The sequence below is a fragment of the Cnephaeus nilssonii genome, assembly GCF_951640355.1.
Source record: "Cnephaeus nilssonii genome assembly, chromosome: 21".
Taxonomy (NCBI): domain Eukaryota; kingdom Metazoa; phylum Chordata; class Mammalia; order Chiroptera; family Vespertilionidae; genus Cnephaeus; species Cnephaeus nilssonii.
Window position 1 is genome coordinate 31,283,921 of NC_137092.1, and position 26,874 is coordinate 31,310,794.

General features: G+C 46.4%; 2 protein-coding genes across 2 annotated transcripts; one reads left to right on the forward strand and one right to left on the reverse strand.

Moving 5' to 3' along the window:
- Positions 1-3,347: 3,347 nt before the first annotated feature.
- LOC307093677 (UPF0739 protein C1orf74 homolog) lies at positions 3,348-5,646 on the forward strand. Its single transcript, XM_079761950.1, has 2 exons — positions 3,348-3,477; positions 4,115-5,646. The coding sequence occupies exon 2, from the start codon at positions 4,189-4,191 to the stop codon at positions 4,996-4,998; it is 810 nt and encodes a 269-aa protein (XP_079618076.1). The 5' UTR covers positions 3,348-3,477; positions 4,115-4,188; the 3' UTR covers positions 4,999-5,646.
- A 150-nt stretch (positions 5,647-5,796) lies between these two features.
- Positions 5,797-26,874, reverse strand: TRAF3IP3 (TRAF3 interacting protein 3). The gene is made up of 15 exons (XM_079761951.1): positions 24,883-26,874; positions 22,402-22,549; positions 22,188-22,251; positions 21,675-21,699; positions 21,380-21,409; positions 21,194-21,289; positions 14,274-14,345; positions 12,722-12,862; positions 12,474-12,611; positions 11,114-11,249; positions 10,483-10,545; positions 8,954-9,013; positions 7,719-7,855; positions 6,904-7,017; positions 5,797-6,054 (listed from the first exon to the last, which is right to left on the reverse strand). Exons 1-15 carry the CDS (start codon positions 25,225-25,227, stop codon positions 5,962-5,964), a joined length of 1,662 nt encoding a protein of 553 aa, XP_079618077.1. The 5' UTR covers positions 25,228-26,874; the 3' UTR covers positions 5,797-5,961.

The following is a 26,874-nucleotide window of genomic DNA, read 5'->3' on the forward strand; positions in this document are numbered from 1 at the left end:
CCTGTTCTGCTAGTAGAGTAAGCTGGCTCCCTGATGGGGGAAGTGAGCCAGCTGGTTGCCTAGAAACCAAACATGATATCTAAATAGAAATGGGTGCCAAAGTCTGAAAGTCACCCGACCTGTGGAGTAAATGCTCATAAATTGAGCTTCTAAAGGGAAGCTGTCAACACAGAAGGCCCGGGATCCTGTGGACGAATTGGTTGGCTGATGTTTGCCTCGTCACCACTCCGATACCACTGTGTGTGTGCGCGGCAGATGAGCGTGTGTGACTTGCTGGCAGCCTGCAGAAAGGACAGAGCCCCTTTTTTTTTTTTTTTTTTTTAATTCTCTGAGGAAGACCTGGGGATGAGCTGGGCATCTAGGAAAACTCTGCTGAGTATAAAAGGGACAGTTCCTCCCTGTTTGGAGAATTTTACAGCCTTCTTATCATTTGTGTTATTTGCATTTGGGAAAAATAGGGTGTTGAGCTGGTTAAGGCTGAAGTGAAGAAGGGCTGTGAAGTGTTTTTCTGGAAAAGGCTCACCTTAGCACAAACCTACTTGTCTCCCTAGCGGAGGTAGCCGGATGTGAATAATGAAGGTGTTGAACTTTGCATCTATAAGGTGCCACGAATTGGTCTTATCTGTTAACTTTTGCTAGGCCCCTGACCCTTTGCCTCTTTTTTCTTCTTCTTTTTTTTACGGGTAAAATCACACATGATTTAAATTTCAAGGACATCTTGGAAAACACGATGCTAATTTCTGGTAGCACACCCAATCCTCTTGAATGCTGATGGCTATTGGTGCCAGGCCATATTTATTTATTTATAAAAAATATTTTATTTTTTAAAATATATTTTTACTGATTTTTTTACAGAGAGGAAGGGAGAGGGATAGAGAGTTAGAAACATCGATGAGAGAGAGACATCGATCAGCTGCCTCCTGCACACCCTCTACTTGGGATGTGCCCGCAACCAAGGTACATGCCCTTGACCAGAATCGAACCTGGGACCCTTCAGTCTGCAGGCCGACACTCTATCCACTGAACCAAACCAGTCAGGGTATCAGACCATATTTAGAAAGCCCGTGTCTAGCCTGCTACCCTTAAACCAAGCCACCTCCTACTTGCTACTGGAGTCGAGCTAGCTGAAAAGTTAAGCTTGTTTTATTTCAAAACCATAGCTTCAATTCAATCACAGGTGTCAGTCGGACTTATTTAGAATGCTTCAGCCCCAGTTTTAGGGTCTCTAAGGGACCTAGTAGGATCTGCTACTAAAGTCTGACCAAGAGAAATCTGGGTAAAGCTGAGGTGTTCAGCTGTGAGCTGAAATTTGGCTTCTAGAGACCAGAAAATATTTAAGGCATAGAAACTATATTTTTGGTTATTTTGTGGGGTGGGTGAAGTGCGGGTTTTGGTTTTGATGTCTGGCTGCCTCTGTCTGTGTCTGCATAGCTCCAAAGGATAAAGAACTCACTGTAGATAAATGGATAGAGCAACTGGTCCTGGGCTGGTCCCTTTCCCTTATTCGGTGAGATGCTAACAGCCAGGCTGTCCATCTGGATTGGGGCCCAGGGAATGTGAAGCTGGGTATTGAAAATAGTGTTCTGAAGTGCCAAGAAGCATCAAACTCTTAGTATGTGACTGTAATGAAAACTTTATAAACATGTCAGAGGAATGGATGAGTGGTTTTATGTGGTCTTAACTGGAGCCCAGTTTCTTTTTAAAAATCCTTTTGAGAATGCTGGGAGACTCAAGCAGGGCTCTCCACTGAGCTCCCTCAGCGTTCCTTCTTTGGTCCTGATGGATAGATACTGGGTGTCCTTTCTTTTTTGGAGACCCAGGTTACTATCCCCTTTGGTGGCTAAACCACTCATTCCCTTGGTGTCTTCTACTTCCTTGACTTCACCTTGATGAAGACTGGGAAGAGTTAGATGGTGTCATCAACTCTTCTTTTTCTTCACTGTCCACTCTACCACCAAAGTTAGCTCAAAGTAAAAAGAACCCACTGTAGGTAAATTGGGAGGGCAAGTGTTGGATCGCCACATATAATTAGATCTCTGGTCAATGTTGCCATAGCACCCTGTACTTTCTCTTTCAGAGTCATCAATTCCCTTGTAATTACTCAGCATCTGTGTCTTGACTACAAACTTGCTGAGGGTAGGGGCTGTTCATTTTGGACTTTGATGCCAGCCCTTAGCATATTTTCTGGTAATATAGTATGTTTTCAAATATTTGTTGTTAGAATAAATGAATGAACTAAGTAAGTCTTTTATCTTAGGGATTTGTTGGTAACCACCATGGTAAAATAAATATGGGGCAGGAAAAAAATTCTAAAATTAGTTTCTGGTCTCTGCTTCTGACTCCCTCTGAGCTAAGGACCAGGGAGAGACTGGAAGCCCCTACAAACTAGTCCTCCTTCCAGGCTGGCCCCATCTTTACTCCGTAATGGTCTCTTCATCTTCTCTTCACCCTTCCAAGCTAGGACCAGTAGTGAAACCTCCAGTGTAGGTGCCTGCAATTCCCTTAGCCTCTGCCCTGCCCATGTTATCAATAAATTTGGGTCTTATTCTCAGATAAAAGTTTTCTCAAAGTCTTTCCCTTCAATTTATGGGTTTGATCGCTGGTAGTTAAAGAGGTGTTCACCCTTCGGTGAAATACTACTTTTCTTCTTAAAGACCCGATTGAAAAGCTTCTGCATCTCCCTGTCTCATTTCCCATATGAAGTCAGCAAATTGAATTCCGACAATTGAAGCTGCATGAAGGGGGGGGGGGGGGGGGGTGAGGGGGGGGGAGGGTTGTTTTGTGCGCTGTGACACCTCGGAGAAGCATGCCTAGCACACATTGGTTCACAGGGAGTACTCCTGCCCTTCACACCCTGCTCAGACATGACCAACCTGGACCAGGATAGCACTGGTCCACCCACTTCTCAGAATTGAGCCTCTCAAATTTAGGACTTAGGCGGGTCAAAGTTTACAAAACAAAACAAACCTCTGAAACTCTGTAGCACCAAAGGAGGTGTGGAGATCCTGCAAAACACGTCGCGCCGTCTGGAAGATAAATCTTGTTTGGAGGGGAAATCGCATTTCTCTAGGCACAAATGAAAGTGTTTTTGCACCGCTTGGAGACAGCTGCCCGAAGCCGAGGACTGTAGCAGCGGGCTGCCAATCAATCAGGTCCCGCCTTCTCAGGGCCACTTCCGCTCCTCGCGGTTCCTATAGGGAGGGGCGGGGCCAGCTTCTGGTGGTCGGACAGGAACGGCCTCTTGGCGAGGCGCGCGAGCGGGCTGGTGACGTCATGGAAGGCAGCGAGGGGGGGGGGGGGCGGGAAGGAGTCGCGTTGCGCATGCGCAGTAGACCGACTCTGCCGCCCGGAAGCCGAGCGGGCGGGATTTCCAGTGGGGTGGCGGATCGCTAGGCTCGTGGCTTGTGTGGCAGCGCGAAGGGACTGGAAAAAGAAGTTCCTGAGCCCGCGAACCTGCAGCGGAAGTGGAAGAAGAACGTATGTGTGTGATACAAAGCACGATAATTTGCTCAGAAAAGGGTGTGGGGATTGGAGGGAGCCCTTCCGCGGAGGGTCCGTGGATGTCCACCAGGAGGGATGGCGGAAATTAAAACACCACCCTCCTGCAATTCTTACACATTTCATTTATTTACTTTCACAGGGTAAGATGGTTATCAGTCCACATTCTAGTGTATATCAGTTTAATCAGATTTCTATTCTCAGAACTATTCTGGCGGGAAGAGAAGGTGACATTGGCAGTGGAAAGAGTACATTTGGAACCTAGAACTCTTGTCTCTGAGGGCAGTTTTAGGTGAAATGCTCTGAATTTGGCAAGAGACCGTCTTCTTGCCTCTTCGTTGCCCCAAACTTCTCACAGTTTGAATCAGAGAAAGTAATTTACAAAAGCTACAATTTAGAATAGAAGCCAGAAAGAATACAAATCTATCCCTAAATCCAGGAAGACACGTGAATTTGGGGCTCAGGGAGATGGAGTCAACCGTAGAAATCACCCCATCTTGCCTGGCCTGGGTTAGCATTCCAAAGCATAAGGAGGGACAAAATGACCTTTGGAAGATGCTATAAGACAGGAGAGGGCTGTTGGCAGATTAATAATCCCCTGGTCCTTTGTTTTTAGGTCCTTCAAGTGTCTGTAGCTCAGAGATGTGGCCCAGGGCAGGGAACTGTCTCTAGTTAAAGAGGCCATGCCTGATGTGGCTTCCAGATCCCATGTCAACACCAAGTCCTCAGTTGCTGGTGGCAGCTGCTCAGCGGACCCTGAGCATGGGAAAGAGACGGGGCCCAGCCCGAGCTGTCTGCCTGCACCTGGCCGGAGAGGTCCTGGCTGTGGCCCGGGGACTGAAGCCAGCTCTGCTCTATGATTGCAACGGTGCAGGGACATTGGAGCTCCAGAGCTATCTGGGGGAGCTGCAGGGCCTGGGCTTCCTGACCAAGGGACTTCACATCCTTGATATTGGAGGTAACAGCCTGATCGTCCTACCTGAACATGTATGTCGGCACCTGGAGCAGGTGCTGCTTGGTACTATAGCCTTTGTGGATGTTTCCAGCTCCCAGTCTCACCCTTCTGTCTGCTCCCTGGACCAGCTTCAGGCCTTGAAGTCCCTCATAGCCGAGATCATCACCCATTTGCAGGGGTTGCAGAGGGACCTCTCCCTGGCCGTCTCCTGCAGCAGACTCTGCTCCTCAGACTGGAATCTCTGTACTGTGTTTGGGATTCTCCTGGGCTATCCTGTTCCCTATACCTTTCACCTGAACCAGGGAGATGACAACTGCTTAGCCTTGACCCCACTACGGGTGTTCACTGCTCGGATCTCATGGCTTCCTGGTCAACCCCCAGTCTTGCTCTATTCCTTTAGTGTCCCAGAGAGCTTGTTTCCAGCCCTGAGAGACATTCTAAACACTTGGGAGAAGGACCTTAGGACTCGATGTCGGGCTCAGAATGACTTTTCTGACCTCAGCATCTCCTCTGAGATAGTCACCCTGCCAGTTGTGGCCCTCTGACTAACTCCCATGTAGAAAGTACTCAGTAAATACTCAGCTCTAAGTCAGGGATTACAAATAGGCATCATCTCAAGTGTCAATTCTGAGCATCTTGAGAACACTAGGGAAGAATGCTCTAGTCAACTGGCCACATCTGTGACGGGCACGGGAACAGGTGGTGGTGGCAGCAGCATTGGTAGTACATGCCATTTCTATACTAAGGAGCCCTCTTAACTGAGATGTCTATTCCTTTTTCACTAGATAGAAGATAGAAGGAAAGAGATTGTGGAGAAGGGGAATGAAGGAGTAGATGGAGAAGGTTATAAGGGGGAAAATAGCTATTTTAAAAAAGATTGTGGCCCTGACTGGTTTGGCTCAGTGGATAGAGCGTCGGCCTGCAGACTGAAGGATCCCAGGTTCGATTCCAGTCAAGGGCATGTACCTTGGTTGCGGGCACATCCCCAGTAGGGGGTGTGCAGGAGGCAGCTGATCAATGTTTCTCTCTCATTGATGTTTCTAACTCTCTATCCCTCTCCCTCTGTAAAAAATTAATAAAATATATTTAAAAAAAAGATTGTGGAGAAGAAGGGAGGTGGAGGACAAGTAGTGTACCCTTGCATACTATATGTATGGTATGGTAATGTTGTAAATATACTCTGTGGGTAGTGTTCACTAGAAAATAGCAGGCCTGGGCTTTACTGCATGTTTATATACCTTCAACTGAATTGAACTAAGGAAAGTAGACCAGGATGCTCAAGTGTCTTATATTTGTGATGTGATAGGTCAGTCACGAATAAACAATTCTGGGGAACAGAGATTGTCAGGCGAAGTTTATTTGTTTTACAGTAGGTGGAAAAAAATAATAAAGTTAGAAATCTCAGTTGGGTTGGGAAAACCCACACTTAAAAGTATCCAAACCTTCTGAGTTTTTTATTGAGTTTTTTTTGCTTCTGATTTTCACCCAAGGCAGCTGTCACAAGTTATTCAGATAATCAGGTTGTCCTTGTTGGCCAGGAACACTGCTAGTGCTATAGCAATCATCAGGATCAGCATCGATAGCCATCGGCCACACTGCCTCTGAGGGTGGAGGGGGAGAAAAGAGAAGCCATGGGTTGATTGGAGAAGATACAGGCAAAAACCATTTTCCTTCCCATTCTGGCCCAGTGGGAACTCTTGGGTTGGTGGAAGAGGGGAAGGTTTTCTCTATCACTTTGATACCTCCCTTGGGATAAAACCACTTTGCTGGTAGTCACTGGCCCATAAGCCAGGATCATTGGCCCAGGGAACCATAGCCAGCTGTGGCCAGATACTTAAAATACTGACAAGTCCAATCAAAGGTGGAAATTAACTCAGCAAAATTGTATTGTTCTCTGTTCATACTCCTTGTTACATTTTCTCTCCTCATTCTGTCCTTGCCACTACACTCAATAGGCCAAAAAACACCATTTCATATTTTAGCTAATAGTAAGTTCCTTCAGGCTTAAGAGTTGTTCCATGAAAAAAAAAAAAAGAAAAAAAAAAAAAAAGCCCTGGCTGGTGTGCTCAGTAGTTAGTGTTGCCCTGTGCACAGAAGGGTTTCGGGTTCGATTCCTGGTCAAGGGCATGTACCTGGGTTGCAGGTTCGTTCTCTGGCCCATTGGGCTGTGTGCAGGAGGCAACCAATCAATGTGTCTCTCACTTTGATGCTTCTCTCTCCACCCTCCCACTCTAAAATCAGTGGGAACATATCCTCGGGTGAGGATTAACAACAACAACAAAAGAGTTCCTTGAACATTAAGCTGGGGTGCATAAGCCAGTGTTTCTTTCCATGGTTGCTATACTGTCGGTATAAACCAAGCTGAATGGGACAGGCTGGTCAGAAGATTTGGCTAAAGGAGGAATAGTCCCACCATCATCTAGGGCTGTATGGGAGGATCATGCTCTTACTCCGGGAGGCAGCTGCTGGCTCTGGTTCAGGTCTTCTCGACAGTGCTGCAGCTTACGTAGGCAGGAGAGATACTCATCACTGAGGTTGTCTAACTCTGAATGCAGTTCTCTGCACTGTGGGGGAGAATACCACCAAGGTCATTGCCAGGTAAAGGAGAGGGCCCCGTGTAAGTTACCCATTCATTCATTTGGAATTTGTACCACCTTCCTTCCTTCCCAGGCTGTCTCAGTGATTTCAGTTTGCCTTTTGTTATGTGACCTAGTTTGTCCAGAATGGGTTCATTTACATGAGTGATTATAATGCATGTTATATGTTAGTTACTTATAGGTGTTATATAAGTATGTGCTTTCATGTGACAGTGTGCAAGTGCTTTGTAAATGGGGACATAAAAAAAAAAATGAAATTCTTATAGCACAGAAGACCTGGAAGTAATCACAGTACAAGGCTCTTGGTCAGTAGCCGAGGATAAGTGTCTGTGAATTTGTAGATAGGAAGAGTTTTGTTACTTAAAAGACTATAAAGTTTTAACCTACTCAGTGTAGCGCAAAGTTTGAGGAGTTAATGTTCATTAAGCGTGTTGGAGTTTAGGTTGACTTATTAAAAGGTAGCTGATAAAATGAATAAGGATTGTATAAGGAAGGAAAACGTTGACAAACTAACCCTAAAGCAAGACAGTTTTTACGGTCAAATGAATACCTGGAGGCATCCAATCACAATGTCTGGTGTTGAAATCCCTGCTCTCTGGATGCCTCCAGCAGTTTTCCCTATCTCTGTAGGCTGAGCCCCCCACTACTACCTGAGGTCACCGTCTCACCTCCTTTTCCTTGGCCTGGAGCTGCAAAGTCTTCTTTTGCAGCTGGTCTCTGAAATCCCAGTCTTTCTCCTTCCCTGTACCCTCAGGCTCCACTTCGTTATGGGAGGGCTTTGGACTCCGCACAGACAAAGCCTGATCTAAAAAAGCAGCCAGATTCTCAGTGATGGTGAGGCCCACACCTCTGAGGAAGGGCCCTGTCAATGAGAGGACCCCTGGGAGTGAGGGGAAGGGTGGGGAGGGAGAAAGAGAGGGCCTGTCTTTGGTTAGGCTTCATGGAATGGAATTCTCTGACTTTTAAAGAACTCCCATTGGGACCCTGCTCAGACTGGACAGAGAGCTGGAATTTGAGCCCCACTGAGGGCAAGGCTGGGATCTTACTTTTCTTCATATCCCTAGTCCTGTCTAATGCCAAATACTTTTAGAATATACTTCTTATTCCAATTTATTTGGTTAGGGGTCACATCCTTTCTAGTTATGCTGATAGGCTTGCTGGATGCTTCAATATAACCCCCCTTCCCTTCTGTCCTCATTTCAGTCGTGAGAAGGCAGTCATATCCTAGAATTCATCTTTATGTGGTTAAAGGTGGTTTTTCAGCCACCTGGCAGTCTTAGTGTTGTGAAGAGCCCATTGGACTAGTGGTTAAGTTCTGCATTGTTGTCTTAGCTGTGTCTTTAATTTGTGTGACCACAAGACCTTCATTTTCTTATCCATACTATGTGGGTGTAATAATTTCTGCCTTACATTTACCCAGTGATTGTGGTGAGAATACAAAAGGCCTGGTGTAGTGGTAAGGGAGGAGTTTTTGCCCCTCCATATACATGATGGATTCTCAGGAAGTTAAGGCAGCAGACTCTTGAGGGCTGAGAGTTGAGGTAACGTTTGCATGCAACATGGTTTAGAGGGGAAGTAGGATGCGATTTGGAAAGTCAAGTGTAAAAATTGACATGCAATCCTGAGTTCAAAATCAATTTATTGAAATGTTCAACACAGACATGTTTTCAGGGGAAGTGGAAATTCTTTTTCACAGTTTACATACCTCTCAGGGTAGGAGGCTAACTAGTTAAAGTGTTCTCAGAGCCAGAGGATCAGTCCTTAAAAAGCTTTCCCAGATCCCTGACCTAACAGATGCCAGAACTGGATGGGACTCCAAGAGGCCATGTAGTCCATCCCCCTGCCTCTAGGCAGGCACGGAAAGAGCAAATGTCTTAGAATTTGTGGAAGTAAATTTGCTGACCTTTCTTTATTAAGAGTTTCTCCTGCTCTTGAAGCTGTAAGGCTTGACTCTGAAGCAGACCTGTTGGGAAACACAAGAAACTTGTCTGTGTTGGTATGCTTACTGCAAAGCGTGGCTTTTCAGAACTTTGCTCAGAACCTTAATTATTAAAGATGTTTCCATCTATTATTGGTTAAATTGGTTAAACTGTGTTGAAGTCATAACTTATAGTATCTCAGCATGTGATCTTTTTGGAGGTAGGTATTTTTACAGAGGTAATCAAGTTAAAATAGGATATTAGGGTGGCCCTAATCGAATATGACTGGCATCCTGATAAGAAGGGACATTTGGACACAGACATGCATCGATGGAAGGCATGTGAAGAGACACATGGAGAAGACAGCAGCTACAAGCCAAAGGGAAGTAGCCTGGAACAGATCCTTCCCTCAAAACCCTCAGCAGGAACCAACCTTGCGGACACCTTGATCTTGGACTCTAGCCTCTAGAACTGTGAGAAACTAAATTTCTGTTCTTAAGTCACCCAGTCTGTGGCACTGTTATGAATGCACCATCTTCTATCTCTTCCGACTACGTCTTTACCTTTAAGTCTCTGCTTAATCGTTCCCTTAGAAGAAAGGCTTTCCCAGATGACCCTGTATAAAATAGCAACGTTTTCCTTTAGCCTGCTGCATTTTTCTCCATAGCAGCTCTCACTACCTGACACATGTTTGTTCATAGAAACTCCATACTTTCCTCCAGAGCTTACTTAGAATGTCAGCTTCATGAGGGAAGGAGCCGTATCACTTATGTTCATTACTGTGTCCACAGTGTGTGTAGCCAGAGTGGCTGGCACTTGGTAGGTGCTCATGCCATGTGTATTGAATACATAAATGATTTTCAAGTGACTTCCTGCCCACTCAGCGCCTGCTCTGGAGGAGCACAGCTTCCGTTTTATCTCCCTCTCCCCTGTGCCTGCCTTGCTCTTTTAATATTCCTTGCTGTGTGCAAGACACTTCCGTGTCGGGTGTCAGAGGTTAAGGTGGTGGGCCACCGGCAGAGCTATTAATGGAATCAGGTTCTCCAGCTTCTCAGAAAATGTCTGCTTTTCTTATGAAAAGTCCCTTCTCCTCTTTGGCCCCAATATGTCGTGTTGAAGTGGCATGTGTAGAGTGAGCTTATTTTCTGAACCACTCTAGTGACAAAGATCTATGTGACATATTCATGTACGTAAAGAGAATATACAAAGTAAGAACTACCTTAGAAAACGTAACACTTTAAAAAACCTGTAGTTCTGGGGGAAATGCAGGTGGTTGTCATTGGCATGGAAGGAAAAGAAAGTAGAAAAGAAAAAAAAGGACAGGCTAATCTATAACGTGTGAAGAGCTATGTAAATGACCTCACTTCACGGAACAGGGATGTTAGAGGTAGGGGAGCTGCCAAAGACTGGACCCCAACCCCTCCTCCGGATGCCTTCCATGGGGCAGGAGCCTCCAGGAACACCGACCGAAAGGCCACCTGTGCTACTTTTCGAATCTGGAAAGGGAACTTACTCTGTAACTGCTGTACTTTGGTCACCAGGGCGAGTTTCTCCTCCTCTGACCTCTTTAGTTGATCTGAAAAGGAAATAATACAAACCAAAATAGAAGAACCCAAGATTAATGCACTCGACACACACCCGAGGATGGAAATTCATAATAGGCACTGCCTTGTCCGTGGCCTCTGATATGTGTCAAGTGCAAGTTGCCCTTCCTTCTACTTGTCCCACTTCTGAAGAGGCAAACCAGAACCAAAGCCCCTTGGATGTCATTTGCATTAACAAATGGGGTGAATGAAGTGTATTTGCCCACGGTTTGGTCCTCTCAGCTGACTGCTCAGAAACCTTTCAACTGACCTTTCCCTTTCAAATCAGGAATGTGGCCTGGACACATGTGACTGATGTGGAGCAGCTGTGGTCTGGCCCAGAGGGATGGGCAGGAAAAGAGCTGATACTCCGAGATGCGCTAGTGCCACAAAATCAGTTTTCAGTCATGGATGATTCAAGCAGCCCTGCCTTTCCCTTAAGGTACAATGGAATCTTAAAGCCAACCAAACAAACCAGTGAAAGACTGAACGAAGCCCCTTTCTCCATCCAGCTTCTTTCGCTGGGCTCACTTGGCCAGAGGCCCCCGAGGAGAAGGGTACCTTGGAGGTGCTGTGTGTCTGAGCTGCACAGGTCTCTGTCTCCCTGTAGGCATTCAATCTTGGCCTGCAGTTCCTGGTGCTCATTCTCCAGAAGTCGCAGAGCCTGGTTCATCTGTAAGTCTCTACTGTCTGCTCCCTGCAGGGAGGAAGAGGGGCCGATGCAGAAGCCGGGCAGTGCTAGGGTGGAGGGTGGGGGCAGATCCCATGGAAGAGGAAAATTATAGGAAATTGTAGAATTTTAGAGATAGGAATACTAGGGAAATAGAAAAATAGGGACTTAAAAAAAAATCTTGCCTTTGCTCTGCTCTATTCCTTTTATTACAAATAATGCATTAGATTTTTTTAAATATATATTCATAAGGGACTCATTTGGGTAAATGTCCAAATTCAGGAATACCAAATCATCATTTTTCTAGATGTCTTCACTTTATCTTTACATTTCATCCTAGCATTATCAATTTTTTTTTGTTAGTGTCATTTTCACAAAGAATTAAGGTTAAAAAGAAAAAGATTTGTAAGAGTCGCCTTGTAGGTGATTTGAGATATGGATGCAATGCAGTGGTCAGTAGATTCACTCATTGGTCAGTAGATAAGACACCCCCTTATCAAGTGAACTGTATTCAGATCCCCGTTGCAGGAAAATTAGATAAACCTTTTGATTTGGGTCCTCACAATTCCAAACCAAGTAAGAAAAATCTATGGAAAATAATAGCTAATATTAATGAGGGCTTATATGTACCAGGAATGGTGTTAAGTGCTTTGCCTGGATCACATCACTTACCCCTCACAGCAACCCTATGATATAGCTACTTATTTTCGAGATGAAGAAACTGAGGCTTGAGGTTGGTTAACTTCTCCAAGGTAACGCAGATCAGAAATGATAGTACCCTTGAGAATGCCAGGAATGTGGCAGGATGTGTTACTACCCAGCCTATAAGGAAACTAATGGCATTTGTTCTGTGCCAGTAATGGGCATTTCTGAACCGGATGCTGTCCTGGGATGGGTGCAGAGGATGGGATGGGATCTGACAGGAGGCTGATGAATATTTCAGCCCTTTGCATTTGGATGATGTCATTCCAGTGAACAGTTAGTTTGTCTGCATGGGCAGTGGAAACGTCCTTACTAAACTCAAAATTAGATTTCAGAGCCAAAACAGTGAGTCTGGTACAAAGCGGGCAGTGAGTGAGGAACTGAAAGCCAGATGCTCTCAACTGCCTTTGGGGCCCCCAATCCAGGAGCAGCTTCTCTCATCACTGCTGTTACCAACCCTCTTCCCCTAAACCCGGCCTCCTCTCCCGCCTCCTCTCCCGCCTCCTCTCCCACCTCCTCTCCCACCTCCCCACCTCCAGGGCCTGGTACCTGCAGTTTGGACTGAAGCACGTGGAGCTGGCTCTCCAGCTCTCTGTGCTGGGTCCCCAGGGCCCTCCAGTCTTCCTTCAGAGCCTCGTATTGGCTCCTCCACTCTTCACATTTCTGCTCAGCCTGAGCCAGGGACCGCTGAGGGAGAGCAAGGGAGAGGGTGGTACCTTGGGTTCCCTGAAGTTGTGCAGCTGACTCCCAGAGCCGCCCTGGGTCCCCAGTTGCTGTAGCTATGCAGCACCCCGCACCTGCGTGCTCTGCAGCTGCTGCTCTGCGCTCATTTTCTCCTCCAGCACTTTCTGCAGGGACTCTTTGGCTTTCTGTTCATAGCTGTTTTTCTGGTCTTCCATCTCCATCAGTACCTTTTTCATTCCCCAAGGGGAATATTTCTGTAAATTTGATGCAATTCAACAAATACACATTGAACTTCTGTGTGCCAGTCCTGAGCTGGGATACAGAAATGAAAAGAATTTGCCTACAGGGCAGAGATACCAGTAATCAGGTGGAGCTTTTCTTCCTGGGGAGAGCCGGGCAGGGAAAGTCCCTCAGGTGATGTGCAAGGCGAGCAGAGATAATAAACAGGGCCCTTGGCAAATCTTTCTAAATCTGCTCCTTTCTCTCGGCTTCCCGTATCTCAGTGACCAGCATGATCACCCATCCAGTCTCCCAAGCTCTAAACCTGGGAGTCACCTTGATTTCTCTCTTGCTTTCTCCCAGTATTCAGTTGGTCATCAACCTTGTCAAGTTAAGCTCCTTTACAGCTCACACTTGTCTCATCTCTATCCTACTACCAATCCCTTAGTTCAGACTCTAATAATATACGAATTAATGCAAACTCTTTCAGTGCTGCAGCTACAAGGTTCTTTCTAAAATGTAAATCTGATTCTGTCATAACCTGCTTCAATCTCTCAGTGGATTCCCAGTGTCCTAAGGACCAGGTCCAAATTCCTCAGCATGGTTCCTACTTAATAGGCCCGGGCTTTCATTCTATGCCTTCTCCACCCAAGCTGAGCTGCTTGCACATCCAGTTTATAATTTAGAGTCTGACAAAAGAGGTCATACTGAAAATTTAAAGTTGTGGATCAGCAAATCTATAGACTCTTCTATAAACTCTTCTGCAAGACTCCAACTGTGTGGCCAGGTCTACCTTATCTCCCTAACTCCAGATAGGAGCAGTCTTCCTGCTCCAACTCATTCTCTTATTTGACACGTCCCCACTTATCAGAAACATATCACTTCTAAAGTGTGAAAGCTGGTTTCTTTCTATCTCTTGTAATCCAAGATCAGGCCAATCAAGAGATTACTGAAGCTGGATAACAGTGTCACAGGGAAGCCAAGAGTACAACCTTACAACATTCTCTGCAGGTTGCTACAAGATGAAAGTTGCCCAAGGAATGAAAAGAATTTTGCAAAATTTCATTATAAGATTCAACTCAACTGTTCAAAAAACTGGGACCTGTGTAGGCCTAGTTGGGTGGTGTGAATCTTTACCAAGGGCTCCTCCCTATAGCTCCGGGTATTCTCAAGGTTGCCCTGGAGCTGACAAAGCGCTTGGTGCTGAGATTCCTCCCCAGGGTACAAAGTGAAGGGCACTGGGGAAAAGGGAGAGGAGGATGGAGAAAGAATGTGGGCACATGGTATATTGGGGATCAAAGTGAAAATAGCAAAGCCAGAACTGGGTGAGTAGGAGTGTGCACATTAATCCCTATTAGGTGGCATTTCTAGAGTGTAAGATTGAGATTCAAGCATTCTCCTTTAATTCTAGATTCCGGGGCTAGAAGTGTTCTCCAGAATGCTTACCTGGGTACAGGTGTACAGCTGGTTTTCTAAGGATCTCAGTTTGCCCTTCAATTTGTCTTCATTGAGCTGTCCCTGGAAGAAATGGGATGAATAAAAGAGTTTGGACCAAAATATAGTGTACAAAATGTTTTGTTCTGTATTCCCAGCCTACTGTCTAGAACATGGTCTGTGCTCAATGTTTGGCAAACTGAACTCTTTCAAGAAGTAGGGAGGAGGAAAGATGACAAAGGATTTTTTGGTAGAAGAGGATCTATTGCTCTTTTTCTGGAATAGGAGAAGGAAGAATCAGACTGACCCCCAAAGTCCTCTCTCTATTTTAAAATTCTCTATCAAATGGCTCAGGGATCCTAGCAGGATCCCCTTGAGGGAACCTGTCCTTTCCTGCCCTCATCACCTCTCTCCCTGTCTCTCTGGGCACTTGTGTACTCCTCACCTGCTCTCAGTCTTGTACATGGACCTTTACTTCTAAAGTAAAGGGGACTCCCCTCCTAGGGGGAGTACACATTCTCTTTCTTACCCCTTGTTATGTGCCTTCTCCCCCAATTCCTATGTTGACATCCTAACCACTTGTACCTCAGAATGTGACTGTATTTGGAGATAGGGTCTTTAAAGAGGTAGTTAAGTTAAAATGAGGTCATCAGGGTTGGCCCTATTCCAGTGTGACTGGTGTCCTCATAAGAGGAGGAGACTAGGACATCAGGATACACAGAGGGAAGACAATGTGAGGATACAGGGAGAAGACAGCCATCTGCAGACCAAGGAGAGACACCTTAGAAAAAAACCCAACCCTGTTAGCACCTTCACCTCAGACTTCCAGCCTCCAGAATTGTGAGAAAATAAATTTCTGTTGGATAACCCGTTCAGTCAGTCTTTGGTACTTTGTTATAGCAGCCTTAGCAAACTTATACACTCCCCTCACTACCCCCCTCCCGCCCCCGCCCCCGCCGCCTCACTACTCAAAATGAGAAATTCTTTAAGAAAGCAAGAAATGAGAGTCAACAAGAAAGATACATTAAAGTGTCCCTTAGAGAGCACTGGATGCATGAATGATGCTTTACTAGTTATGCAAAGATGTCCCAGATACTTTAAGAAAATGAAGTAGATCTGTAGGTGCTGGTATGTAAACATCTTCAAACTACATTATACAGTAAGTGTGAGGCACAAAAAATTATGAACAATATATATATTTTATTAAATGTGTGTATGAATATATAGACATATATACATAACACATCTGTATAGGTTATTTATGTATATCCCCCTCAGCCCTTATGCTTAGAAGGAATGATAAGAAACTAATAGTGGTTATGTTTTTGGAGAAGGTCCTATGGGGGGATGTTCATGGGAGAGGAAGGTTTTACTTTTGAAAAGTGATTTTACTAACAATATACACATACTGTGTTTTTTGTCCCAATAAAGTTTATGTGGCAAAAAAGAAAAGAAAGAAAGCAAGAAATGGAGGAGAGATGTTAATGCAGGGTGTGTGTGTGTGTGTGTGTGTGTGTGTGTGTGTGTGTGTAGGGGTAGGTGGTAGAAGGGCTTTCCAGAAAGCTACATTCTATTTACTCATCAGTTGGATCTGCCTAAGGGCATTGTGGACATTGCAAGAGGGATGCTGATCTCAAGGGCGAGGGTAGAGAAAAGCAGGCAGAAGGGGCCCTTATCTGTTCCTCCACTTTTCAGCATTTGAGCTGAGGAGCTAACAACTTCCTTGCTGCCACCTGCAGACTCGTCCTTTTTCCCCAGGTAGGGGTTTTGGTCTTCCAGCCCTGAACTTGACTTAAGGAAGGAATGGGGGAGAGGGGAGGGTGCCATGGAGAGCTAGTTTTTCAAAGAAAAGGATGGGTCTCCTTATGAGTAACTGATGCTTTTGCCAGCCAGGCCCTGTGGGAGGGATACTTGTGAGGCCTGAGGCGCCCCTGCTCCTCTCAGGCGCATTTCCAATGTCCCTAACGGTTTCCAGTCCACAATAGCCTGGGGCTGAAGAGGGGACTCTGTTTTGAGGCTGGGCCCCCCCTCAGGGAGTTTCAGGGCACCTGGGGTAGGCAGGAAGTGGTATCTCACAGCTCCAGTTAGGCTGATTCTTCTAACCCGGGGAGCCAGGGGGCGCCCCCACCCTTTCTGCTTCCTGTATTACTCAGCTGGGCCTTGCAAAAGCAAAAGGCTTTGCCGAAAATAATTTTTCAGTGTCTCCTGCTACTGATGTTTTCCCTAACGTCTCGTGTGAGAGCTGAGAGTAGGGATTTCGTGAGTACAATAACCGCAGGGCTTTGGGACAGATAACAGAGATGGACAAAGACCTCCACTGTTCTGGGCTCCAGAATAGCTGGTTACAGAGCTGCATTCCCCAGAGTGGCCTGTGCATTGTCAGTGCACAGGTCCTGAAATCCACTCTCTCCACACCCGCATCTCCTGCTTCAGATCTTCCGACCGAGCGTTCTCCTCTGCCTGAACTCTTCCTCCGCAGATTGCAATCAAACCCACCGAGTTTAAGGTTTATCTTGCTAGACGTTGGGAAGAAAACAGACTAACCCAAGGCAATATTCTTACATTTCCCCCAGTGTCCTACCCTTTTTCGGTAGCTCCTCTCTCCTCCCTTACTCTGGTTTCAATTCAATATTTTACCTCTTCCAACTGTTTTTGTATTTTAGCCGCACCCCAGATTACATTTCCGTTCATCTTGCAATGCGATACAATTCAGCATAACTCCCTTCACGGGGGATCAAGGGCCACTCAAGTCTTGGGTTAAAACAAAACAAAACTCTCTTGCCTACAGCTCTGCACAGACTCCCCAAGGCAGGCAGGACAGTTGCAGCCAAGTTGTTGCAAACGGGGCATGTAGTTTCCTGGTCTGAGCCCCAGCTCGCCCCACATGAAGCCCCGTGGTGCAGGATGTGGGGAGAAGCACTTGTTACAGGCCTGTTGTGGCCTCTTTTGGGCAGTCACACCCCTGGAGTCCAGGGCTCAGGGAGTCCAGTACCCCCATTTGGAGAAGGGAGCAAGGTGGAGGCCATACACACCTGGTGCCGGTCTAGGGCTTCAGCTCCTGCGTCTAGTTGGCTGTCCCTTGCCTCTGCGCTCCAGGCACGCTAACACCTCACCGCAGAAGCGCCAGCCCCCAGCTCCACTCTGCTCTCGCAGAGGTGGCTTAGGGTTTGCAGCCAATCCCCGGCCGCGCTGTCATCTCAAGATCTCATTTCTACTTTGCGGAACTTAAAAGCCCACTTGTGCCCCACTCCTGTTTTTTTATTGCCCAATTCTGAGAAGTTGCTTTCCTGCTTTTGGCTCTGCAGGTTGTACCCAGTTTAGGACTCTGGTGGTGCCCTAGGACCTGTGCATCCAAAAGGCCCAGCGTCAACTTGGAGGTTGGAGGCCGTGGAGGGAGCTGATCCTTGGGGTTTCTAACAGAGTTTGCTGTGAGCATCTCTGCATTTGAAGTTGGAGAGTCAAATCATAGAGACCAAATGGGAAACATAAAGGCCTGAACTGGGCTGAATGTCCTGTCCGGCCACATCCATTATTTCCCCCAAATACACCTGACTGGGGCTATCCTTGCATTGAAGTTGAGGCTTCCATGGGAGGGGTAGAAGGTTGAATTGCCTTGTTTTGGGGGAAAAGTAACTGAAAAGTCTTTATTGAAAAGTCTGAGACTATTTTCCTTAAAAACAGGAAGCGAGGGGGTTGATGGGGAGGAGGGAGAAGGGGAGGGCGAACAGTGGGAGGGGCAGGAAGACAGAGAGAGAAACCACAGCCAGGGGAACTTCTGCTCACCTGCTGGAGTGTGTGATCTGAAACTGCCCCCATAGTCTACCTCGAAAATGTCTCTTAACACCTCCTCCCCATTCCCATCGAGCTTGCTGTCATTCCAGCTTTGATTGTGTTCTACCTGGGATATCTAAGTGCTCACTACCCGCACACCTACTCCGAGCCAGGGTCCCCACTGTTGTCAGAGAACCTTTTAAAACAGATCTCATCACTCACTTTCAATTCAGTTCCGGAGCTATTGATTGAGCTCCTTCTAAGGATGGACCAGACACTGTAGGACTTTTTTTTTTTAAATCCTCACCCGAGGATACTTTTTCTTTTCTTTTCTTTTTTTTTTTCAGAGCAAGTGGAAGGGAGGGCAGAGGGAGGGGAGAGAGAAAGAGAGAGAAACAATTTGAGACACATCGATTGGTTGCCTCCTGCTGGTGCCCTGACTGGGGCCTGGGATGGAGCCTGCAACCAAGGTACGTGCCCTTGACTGGGAATCAAACCCACGACCCTTTGGTCTGTGGGCTGACACTCTAACCATTGAGCAAAACCGGCCAGGGTGACACTGTAGGACTTTAAACCTGAATAAAGCCTCGTTCCTTTGCTATCCTGCTTATTGTCTACAGCAGTGTTTCCCAAACTGGAGATAACACGCAATCGCATGGATCTGAGATATCTATATTTTTCCCTCTAAAGTGGAGTCCATACACTATTTAAGTTTGAGATACTATGTTCAACAGAAAAAGTCTAACGGTCATAATTCAAGAGACTTGTCTGAGGTCATTTCTGGTCTTATCTTTGTAACCACTCTGACATGATCTCTTCATTTCAGCCACACTCTGCTACACCCGATGCTTTGTCATTCCTAGGCCTGGAACCGTTCTGGTTTCTTTGCCCTTCTGCTTTTTCTGCCTCATCATCATTCCCACTTTTGTCCTGGTAAACTCCCCCTCATCCTCCAGGACCCAGCTCGATGGTCCCTGTCCTCTAGAGCCTGCCCTATTTCACCTCAGGCCAAATGATGGCTCTCTTCTCCTCATTGGGCCACCTTGTAGACACCGCTGTTACAGCTTTGTCACATTGTGCTAGTTGTTTATGACATGTCTCTCCCGTCCCTGCTGAGTGTGGGCCCCTCAGCCACAAAGACCCCGCTCCTCATTTTTTCCCGGTAGCACAGGGCTCAGCACATAGTGGGAACTTATCAACTGTCTCTTGAGTAAAAGAGAGAAACATCTCAATGTAGTTCAGCCCTGGAAACCTTCTGGCCTGCACAGCTGTCTGCCCCAGGCTCCTAGTCTACGGATGGAAAGGTCTTCCTTAGTCAGGAACATAGATACCTAAACCCAGGCACAATGAGGGATGCGAGGAGGGAGGGCTGAGCTTAGGCAATCTTTCTTACATCACTGCAACCATCTCATTTTGGATCCACGCCCTCCATTTCCTCTTTCTGTCTAAGCATAAGCCATCTGCGCGGTGGGCTAGATGGTCACAGAGGCCCTCGAGGGTGTGGGTTCTTTTCTTTGCACCTGGTGCTTTACGCTCTGATGGCGTCAAACTGCTTGTAGCTCCCTAAACACACTAGTCTAGGGGTTTCGATGTGGGATCTGAGGAGCCCAGGGAATCCCCGAGACCTTTTCAAGTGAGATCTTCCCTTTCCCAGCTACAGATCGGTTTGAGGTCAGATTTTCCTCATATGCTTTGACCAAAACAATGTTTTGCAACAGATTGAATGCAGAAGACAATCTGAGAATGTAGCTGTCTTCTGTTCAGCCAGACATTAAAAAAAGATTTGCAAAAGTTTAAAGCAGTGGTACTCCTTTTACTATTTTTAAAAAATATACTTATTTTCCCTAAAAATATAAAGTTTAGGTTAACATGTAATGGATTTACTATTGTTATTTTAAAATTAATATATATTTTAAGATTCCTGTTTTAATTTCTAATATGGTAAATTTTAACATGACAAATATAAAATTTGGGGGGGTTTCATTGTATTTTTTTAAAGAGTATAATGGGGTCCTGAGATTAAAAAGTTGGCGACTCATTGCACTAGACTATATTATGCCTCTTGGTCTTTGCCTGTGCCGTATCCCCTGTCTGAAATATAATTCCTTCTTCCACATTTGCCTGGAAAATATTTATATACCTATAAATATTTCCTTGGTTCTCATCTACTTTAGGGTTATTCATTCTTATATATTTCCTTCTTATGTATTACTATATCCTGAAAACGTTTCTTAAAAAAGATATTTTTATTGATTTTAGAGAGGAAGGGAGAGGGAGAGATAGAAACATCAATGATGAGAGTTATTGATTGGCTGCCTCCTGCATGCCCCCTGCCTGGGATGGAACCCACAACCTGGGCATGTGCCCTTGACTGGAATCGAACCTGGGACCCTTTGGTCCACAGGCTGACGCTCTATCCACTGAACCAAACTGGTTAGGGCTGAAACATTTATTTCTCATATTTCTGCATTGTTTAGGCATCTGACTCCCTGACAAAACCAGAAGCTCTCTGAAAGCAGGAACCCTGTGTAATTAATCTCACTATTTCCAGTGCTCGGTACAGAGAACATGATCTATGAATATTTGTTGAATGAATGGGCTGAAATCAGGAGGTCTAAATTTTAGTTTCAGTCCTGCCTCTAACCAGCAGTGTGACTTTGGGTGAGTCACTTGACTTCTCTGACACTCAGTTTCCTCGTGGGCAAAATGAGACAGACTGGATGACCTCTAAGGTTCTTTCCCACTCTCGTATTCCCGTCTGAGCTGAGCAGTAGGTGCATGCCGGCTGGGAGTTCATATTGGTATGAGTGCCATACAAAAAATAAGTGACATTTACCACAGCTAGTGATATTCACTGTATTGGGATCTCCCTTCTTCCAACAAATTAAAAATTGGGGATTCTTGCCCCTTTTGCTCCCTGGGTGTGTAGCAGCATAGCCCTCGTGGCCCTGGATTTTGAGCCGTCCCATATATTTACTGTGACCATATATTTGCTGTTTGACTTCTAGGTCTTAGCATCATTCTCTACCTCCTGCCTCTTCAGTAGTGAGAAAAAACACACAAAACCCCTACTCTTGTAGGGATGGCTTGGAAAGAAGAATGAGATGGGCAAACTTAGAAGCCGATGAGCTTTGTTCAGACAGAGGTTTCGTTTTCCTTACCTTCCAAGAACTGTCAGAGGCTCTGATCAGGGTGGACAGTAGGTCTTGGAGAATCACCATTTTCTGTTTTAGAACCAGCTCTCTTTGTAGGGCCTCCTGGGAGCAGAATGCAAGAGGGTAAGATTAACCTGGCGCAGGAGAGAGTACACAGATGGAGGAGTTGAGGGGAGAGTTCACGTTACTTACTTTGAGGTACTCGGAAAGCTGGATGATTTCCTAGAGAGAAAGGAAAGGGTAGTCAAGAAGACTCTAGTTCTCCTGAAGTCCCGGGGCATGGAACCAGAGCCGGAGTTGACTCGTACAGAGTAAACTTTCTTCCTTGGTTCAGACAGAGTCCCTCCAGCCCCTCATGTCTATGCTCATCCAGGGAGAAGGCACCCCTCCATCCCAGCTGAGTTTATCATGGAATCCCAGAATATCAGAGTTTGGAGCAGCTTGTATACCATCTGATTCAACCCCTCCAAGGTAAGGATTTTCTTACCTTATCTAGAACCGCAACTCCACAACTGGGAAGAGAAGAAATAATAACAAAAATGACAATGGAGCAAAGAAACTAACAGGTTAGGAGGTGGTGGGCTGATTCCATCTCTATTCTCTTCTGAAAAGCCTATAGGGTGGAAAGATCTTCCTCTTTAAAAAAAAAATATTTTTATTGGTTTCAGAGAGGAAGGAGAGGGAGAGATAGAAACATCAATGATGAGAGAATCATTAATCGGCTGCCTCCTGCATGCCCCCTACTGGGGAGCAAGCCCACAACCTGAGCATGTGCCCTGACCAGGAACCAGGAATCGAACCATGACCTCTTGGTTCATAGGTTGATGCTCAACCACTGAGCCATACCAGCTGGGCCTTTTTTTTTTTTTTTTTTAAAGCAGGTGGACATGGACATTCATTGTGTTCCCTACATACTGGGTGAGGGTATTCACGTAAAAATGTAGGAGAGGAATGGATGGGATGTGAAGGAGTTGGGGTCAGGAGCACGAAAGGTACTTACTTGGTTTGCTGACTGGCATCATTCTTAATTGTTGGCTGTGCTTCTTTTGCCTTTGTCTGAGTGCCTGAGAGATGGAGGAGCAGGTGATTCAGAACCAGGGGGTAAGAAGTGGGGGAAGTGGGGAGGGGCAGGGACTCTCTGCTGCCAGTGAGCTGGGACCGACATGGCAGGATTCTCTGCAGGCCCCAGTGAGCGAGGGAGGTTCTGCTCTTACCACGATGGTGTTTGGGTGGCTTCTTGATGGGAAAGTCCTGTGGTGGAAGGCCCCGGGCCTGGGAGGGGAGATGATTGGCCAGATCCCCCCAGACGCTTGAGAGAGGATGTTGTTGGGTTGGAAAGACCTCAGAGCTGGTCCCTGGCACCTGGAAAGCAAATGGGGGATGCTGGACGCCTAGAGCCACTAGGACAGGATTCTCCAGCTGATTGCAGAAAGAGGGACTGATGATCAAGTTTCAGGTCCAGAGGACCAAAGAAACATTTCCAGGCCTTCAAGGCTACGTGGTTATTTGTTCTTGCCCTCCCTGTTTCAGCTGGCAGGAACGGACCTGCGCAAGCCAGGAAGCAGGGGCTGGGCTTGTCTCCAGCTCGACTCTCTAGAATCCCCATCTACCTTGTTTGGTCTCAGCCACTTACACAGGCAGCATGGTGATATGGAAAGAGAACGGGTCCGAGTGGGGAGTGAGGGGGTCTGGGATCAGAGCCCACCTTTTCCAAGTCTCGGTCTCCTATCTGTATCATGAGTTTGGAGTAGATGAACTCTAAGCTCCCGTCTGTATTCTAGGGATGGCTTCCGTCCTCTTAGCAATAGCTGGAATATTGCTGAGGTGTGTGTGTGAAGAGAAGGTAAACTAGGGAGTTGTAGGGACGGGTGTAGTAGTAGTTGTCACAATTTAGTCAGCTCTTTTTATTTATATTTTCTTTTTGACATTTTCAAAAATTCTATGCTTTGCTTGTAATATAACACTCAGAAGCTAAGAAATGCCTGTGGTATTTAATCATGCAGACCAACTCAATCTCAATAAAACTTTGAATATATTTTTATTTATTTCAGAGAAAAAGGGAGAGGGAAAGAGAGATACAAACATCAATAATGAGAGAGAATCATTGATTGGCTGCCTTCTGAATGCCCCCCAATGGGGACTGAGCCAGCAACCCGGGTATGTGCCCTTGACTGAAATCGAACCCAGTACCCTTCAGTCCACAGGCCCCTTCAGTCAACAGGCTGATGCTCTATCCACTGAGCCAAAGCAGCTTAAAAAAACTTTAGATAACTGATAGGCTCAGTTGGAATTCTTTAGTTAATTGTGTTTCCCGACCTTTTTAACTTTTTATTTGATTTTAGAGAGAGAGAAGAGGAGAAAGAGAAAGAGACGGAAACATCAATGTGAAAGAGAATCATCAATTGGTTGCCTCCCGTATACACTCTGACTGGGGATCGAACCCACAAACCTGGTTTGTGCTCTGACCAGAAATCAAACCAGCAACCTTTTGGTGCATGGGATGACGCTCAACCAACTGAGCCACACTGGCCAGGGCCCAATCTTTTTCTCCTTAAATATTTTTTCAACAAAAGCATTCAGAAACCTTCTTGCCTTAGAAAGAACACAGTTGCTGCCCAGCCGGTGTGGCTTAGTGGTTGAGCGTCAACCTATGAACCAGGAGGTCATGGTTTGATTCCCTGTCAGGACACATGCCTGGGTTGTGGGCTTGATCCCCAGTGTGGGGCATGCAGGAGGCAGCCGATCAATGATTCTCTCTCATCATTGATGTTTCTATCTCTCTCTCCCTCTCCCTTCCTCTCTGAAACCAATAAAAATATATTAAAAAAGAAAAGAAAAAAAAGAACGTACACAGTTGGTTTTATCTTACAGTTGGGCTCGAGGATCATTTTTCTGAACAGCACCTCCTACTGTGGACAACAGGTCCACTAGTTAAGAAGCCCTGACAGAGCACCTACTCTGGGTAGGGCACAAGGCCAGGCGTTTCCAGGGAATACAGTAGACCCACCCCTGCTGTCAACATGCTCAGCATGGATGGGAAGACACAGATAGTTTACTGGCTGAGGTCATATTTTGACACACCCTGTTTCTTTTGCCAACATAGCTTCCTTCCAGGCCAGACTAATGGGCTCTTGGGTCGTTATTTAATCTTAGAGGATTAATAGCCTCATGAGAACCACAGAGAGCAGAGTTGGAGAAGCTAGGGAAGGCTTCCTGGACAAGATGAGGCCTTAGCTGAGTAAATTTAGTTGAGCTGGAATGGCCCAAGAGGAAGAGAGAAGGTGGATGGGTGCAATAGTTCACAGAAGAATAGACGTGTGTGTGTGTGTGTGTTTTGAGAGAGTCATCAGAATATTGGCCTGGGTACCTGGCATACAATAGGCATTCAATAAATACATGTTGAATGATGGATGAAGGATGTAGAAGATGTATAGATTGCCTACATTTGAACTGATACTAAGAATTAGCTGTGGAATTGTTTTTAAAATTATTTTTTCTCCCCTATAAGGCAAGTGCAAAACAAAAATAGCTAAATAGACAAGCAAAAAACAAAACAACAAAAATCACTGTGAGTAAGTGGCTAAGGGAACCTTTACTATGTGACTGAGGAAGACGGGACTTAATTTAAATTACTTTTTAGTGACCTGGAGCCCACCCATCCCCCAACAGAGCAGCGTGTCCCTAGCCATGCCCACCTGCTGTCTGGGGGGAGGGATCCTGTTGGTCCAAGCCAAGAGCTTCTTGAGTTCAGCCTCCTGGCCTGTCCTCCTGGAGGGACTCTGCTCCCTGTCTGGGGCACTCTGTGTTTTGTCTTTCTCCTCCACCTCCAGGTTCCTTCTCCTGAAGAACTGCTGCTGTCGGGCTCTCTGGAGCTGCTCTGTGTGCTGGGTCCTCAGCGCCTTCCCCACCTGGCGGCAAGTGGTTATGTTGGGGCGGCAGCGGCGGCTTTCACGGGTCTCCTGCCGGCGCTCATACTTGGCCTCGTAGCTCTCGGCCCACCGGGCCAAGGCAGCGGGCGGCCTGGGGTCTGAGCTGATCATGAGGAGCTCCTGAGCACCTGTTGTGCTTGGCCTCCAGTTCCTGGAATAGCTGTCGGGATCTGCCAAATGCCAAGAGGGAGGAGAAGGGGAGGGGTCAGGAGATGGGCAGAAAAATGACTACCTCCCTGGACAGGGGGGCGGAAATAGCATATACATGTGGGTTGAAAACAGAGGAGGTGATGATGTCAAACTGAGAGTCAGGACTCTCAGGGTCCAGTCTGTGCTAACTTCTGCTTTTCTCCGGCCTTTGTCTCCCCCTCTGCAAAGTGGAAAGTCTTTCTGGCTGCCACTTCTTCATTGACCAAACATCTCACCCTGCCTCTAAGTCAGGGGACCATGAGAAATAATTGATAAAAATCATCATGAGTTTGTCACCTTTTGGATGGCAGGGATGTGTTCATTCTTTGGGGAATCCTAGAGAACCAGTTGAATGGCTCCCTGTTCCCAAATCTTAAGGACAAGCCAGCATCTTTACTGCTGTCTTGGCCCAGGCTGTTATTAGAGTAGGCGAGTGACTCTACTCAAGGCCTGGAGGGACACCCAGACCTCTCCAAGGTGTGGCCAGTCCTGAGATCAGCATCCGCTGCTTTCTTCTTAGCCCTTAGCAACCAGCTTGTGAGCTTGGTCCTGGGCATAGTCCAGGATAGAAACCCCACCCTAATTCCTCTAATCATGGTCCATTGGCAACCCCCTCCCAGCCCAGACTCGGGCTCTGACTCTCAGGTGCAGATCAACTCAGATCAGTATTGGCCAAGCACCTGCCACAGGCCCAGTGCTGGCAAAACCCATATCAGAACTTCCAACTCAATAATTCTCGGAGTTGAGAGTTTCATTTTTCTGGAATCACCTCCCTGTCAGAACTAAGTATGGTGTCAAGTCTGCTTTTCTTAGCCCAGACATAGGCTGTGCCATCAAAACCAGCAATCAGCCCAGCCAGTGTGGCACAGCAGTTGAGCGTCGACCTATGAACCAGGAGGTCATTGTTCAATTCCTGGTCAGGGCACATGTCCTGGTTATCAGATTGATCCCCAGTAGGGGGTGTGCATGAGGCAGCTGGTCAATGACTCTCATCATTGATGTTTCTATCTCTCCCTCTCCCTTCCTCTCTAAAATCAATAAAAATATATTTAAAAAAAAGAAAAGAAAAGAATGCATGTCAAGCATCTGACACATAGCACACAACAAATGTCAGCCTTTTATAATAATAACTAGAGGCCTGATGCACGAAGATTTGTGCAAGAATGAGCCTTCCTTCCCTTGGTTGCTGGCACCACCTTCGATCCAGCTGGAGCCACCTTTTTGCTCCGGCCCCGGAGCCACCTTTCTGCTTTCCCAAGCTGCCCAGAGGCCAGGAGCGCCCCTGGCCACTTGGCCCCACATATGCAAATTAACCTGCCATCTTTGTTGGGTTAATTTGTATACTCACTCCTGATTGGCTGTGGGCTTCTCGAAGGTATGGCCAATTTGCATCTTACGATTTTATTAGTGTAGATAAAGATCAGCTATGATCATTATTACCCCCTGTCCTGCTGATCTTGGATACTGCAGACACAGTGCTGTAAGACAAAGGCCCCAGGCTGACCTAGCGCTCCCAGGACCAAGAATGGCACACCCTCCAGTCCCCTTTTCTCTTGAAGGGGTGCTGCT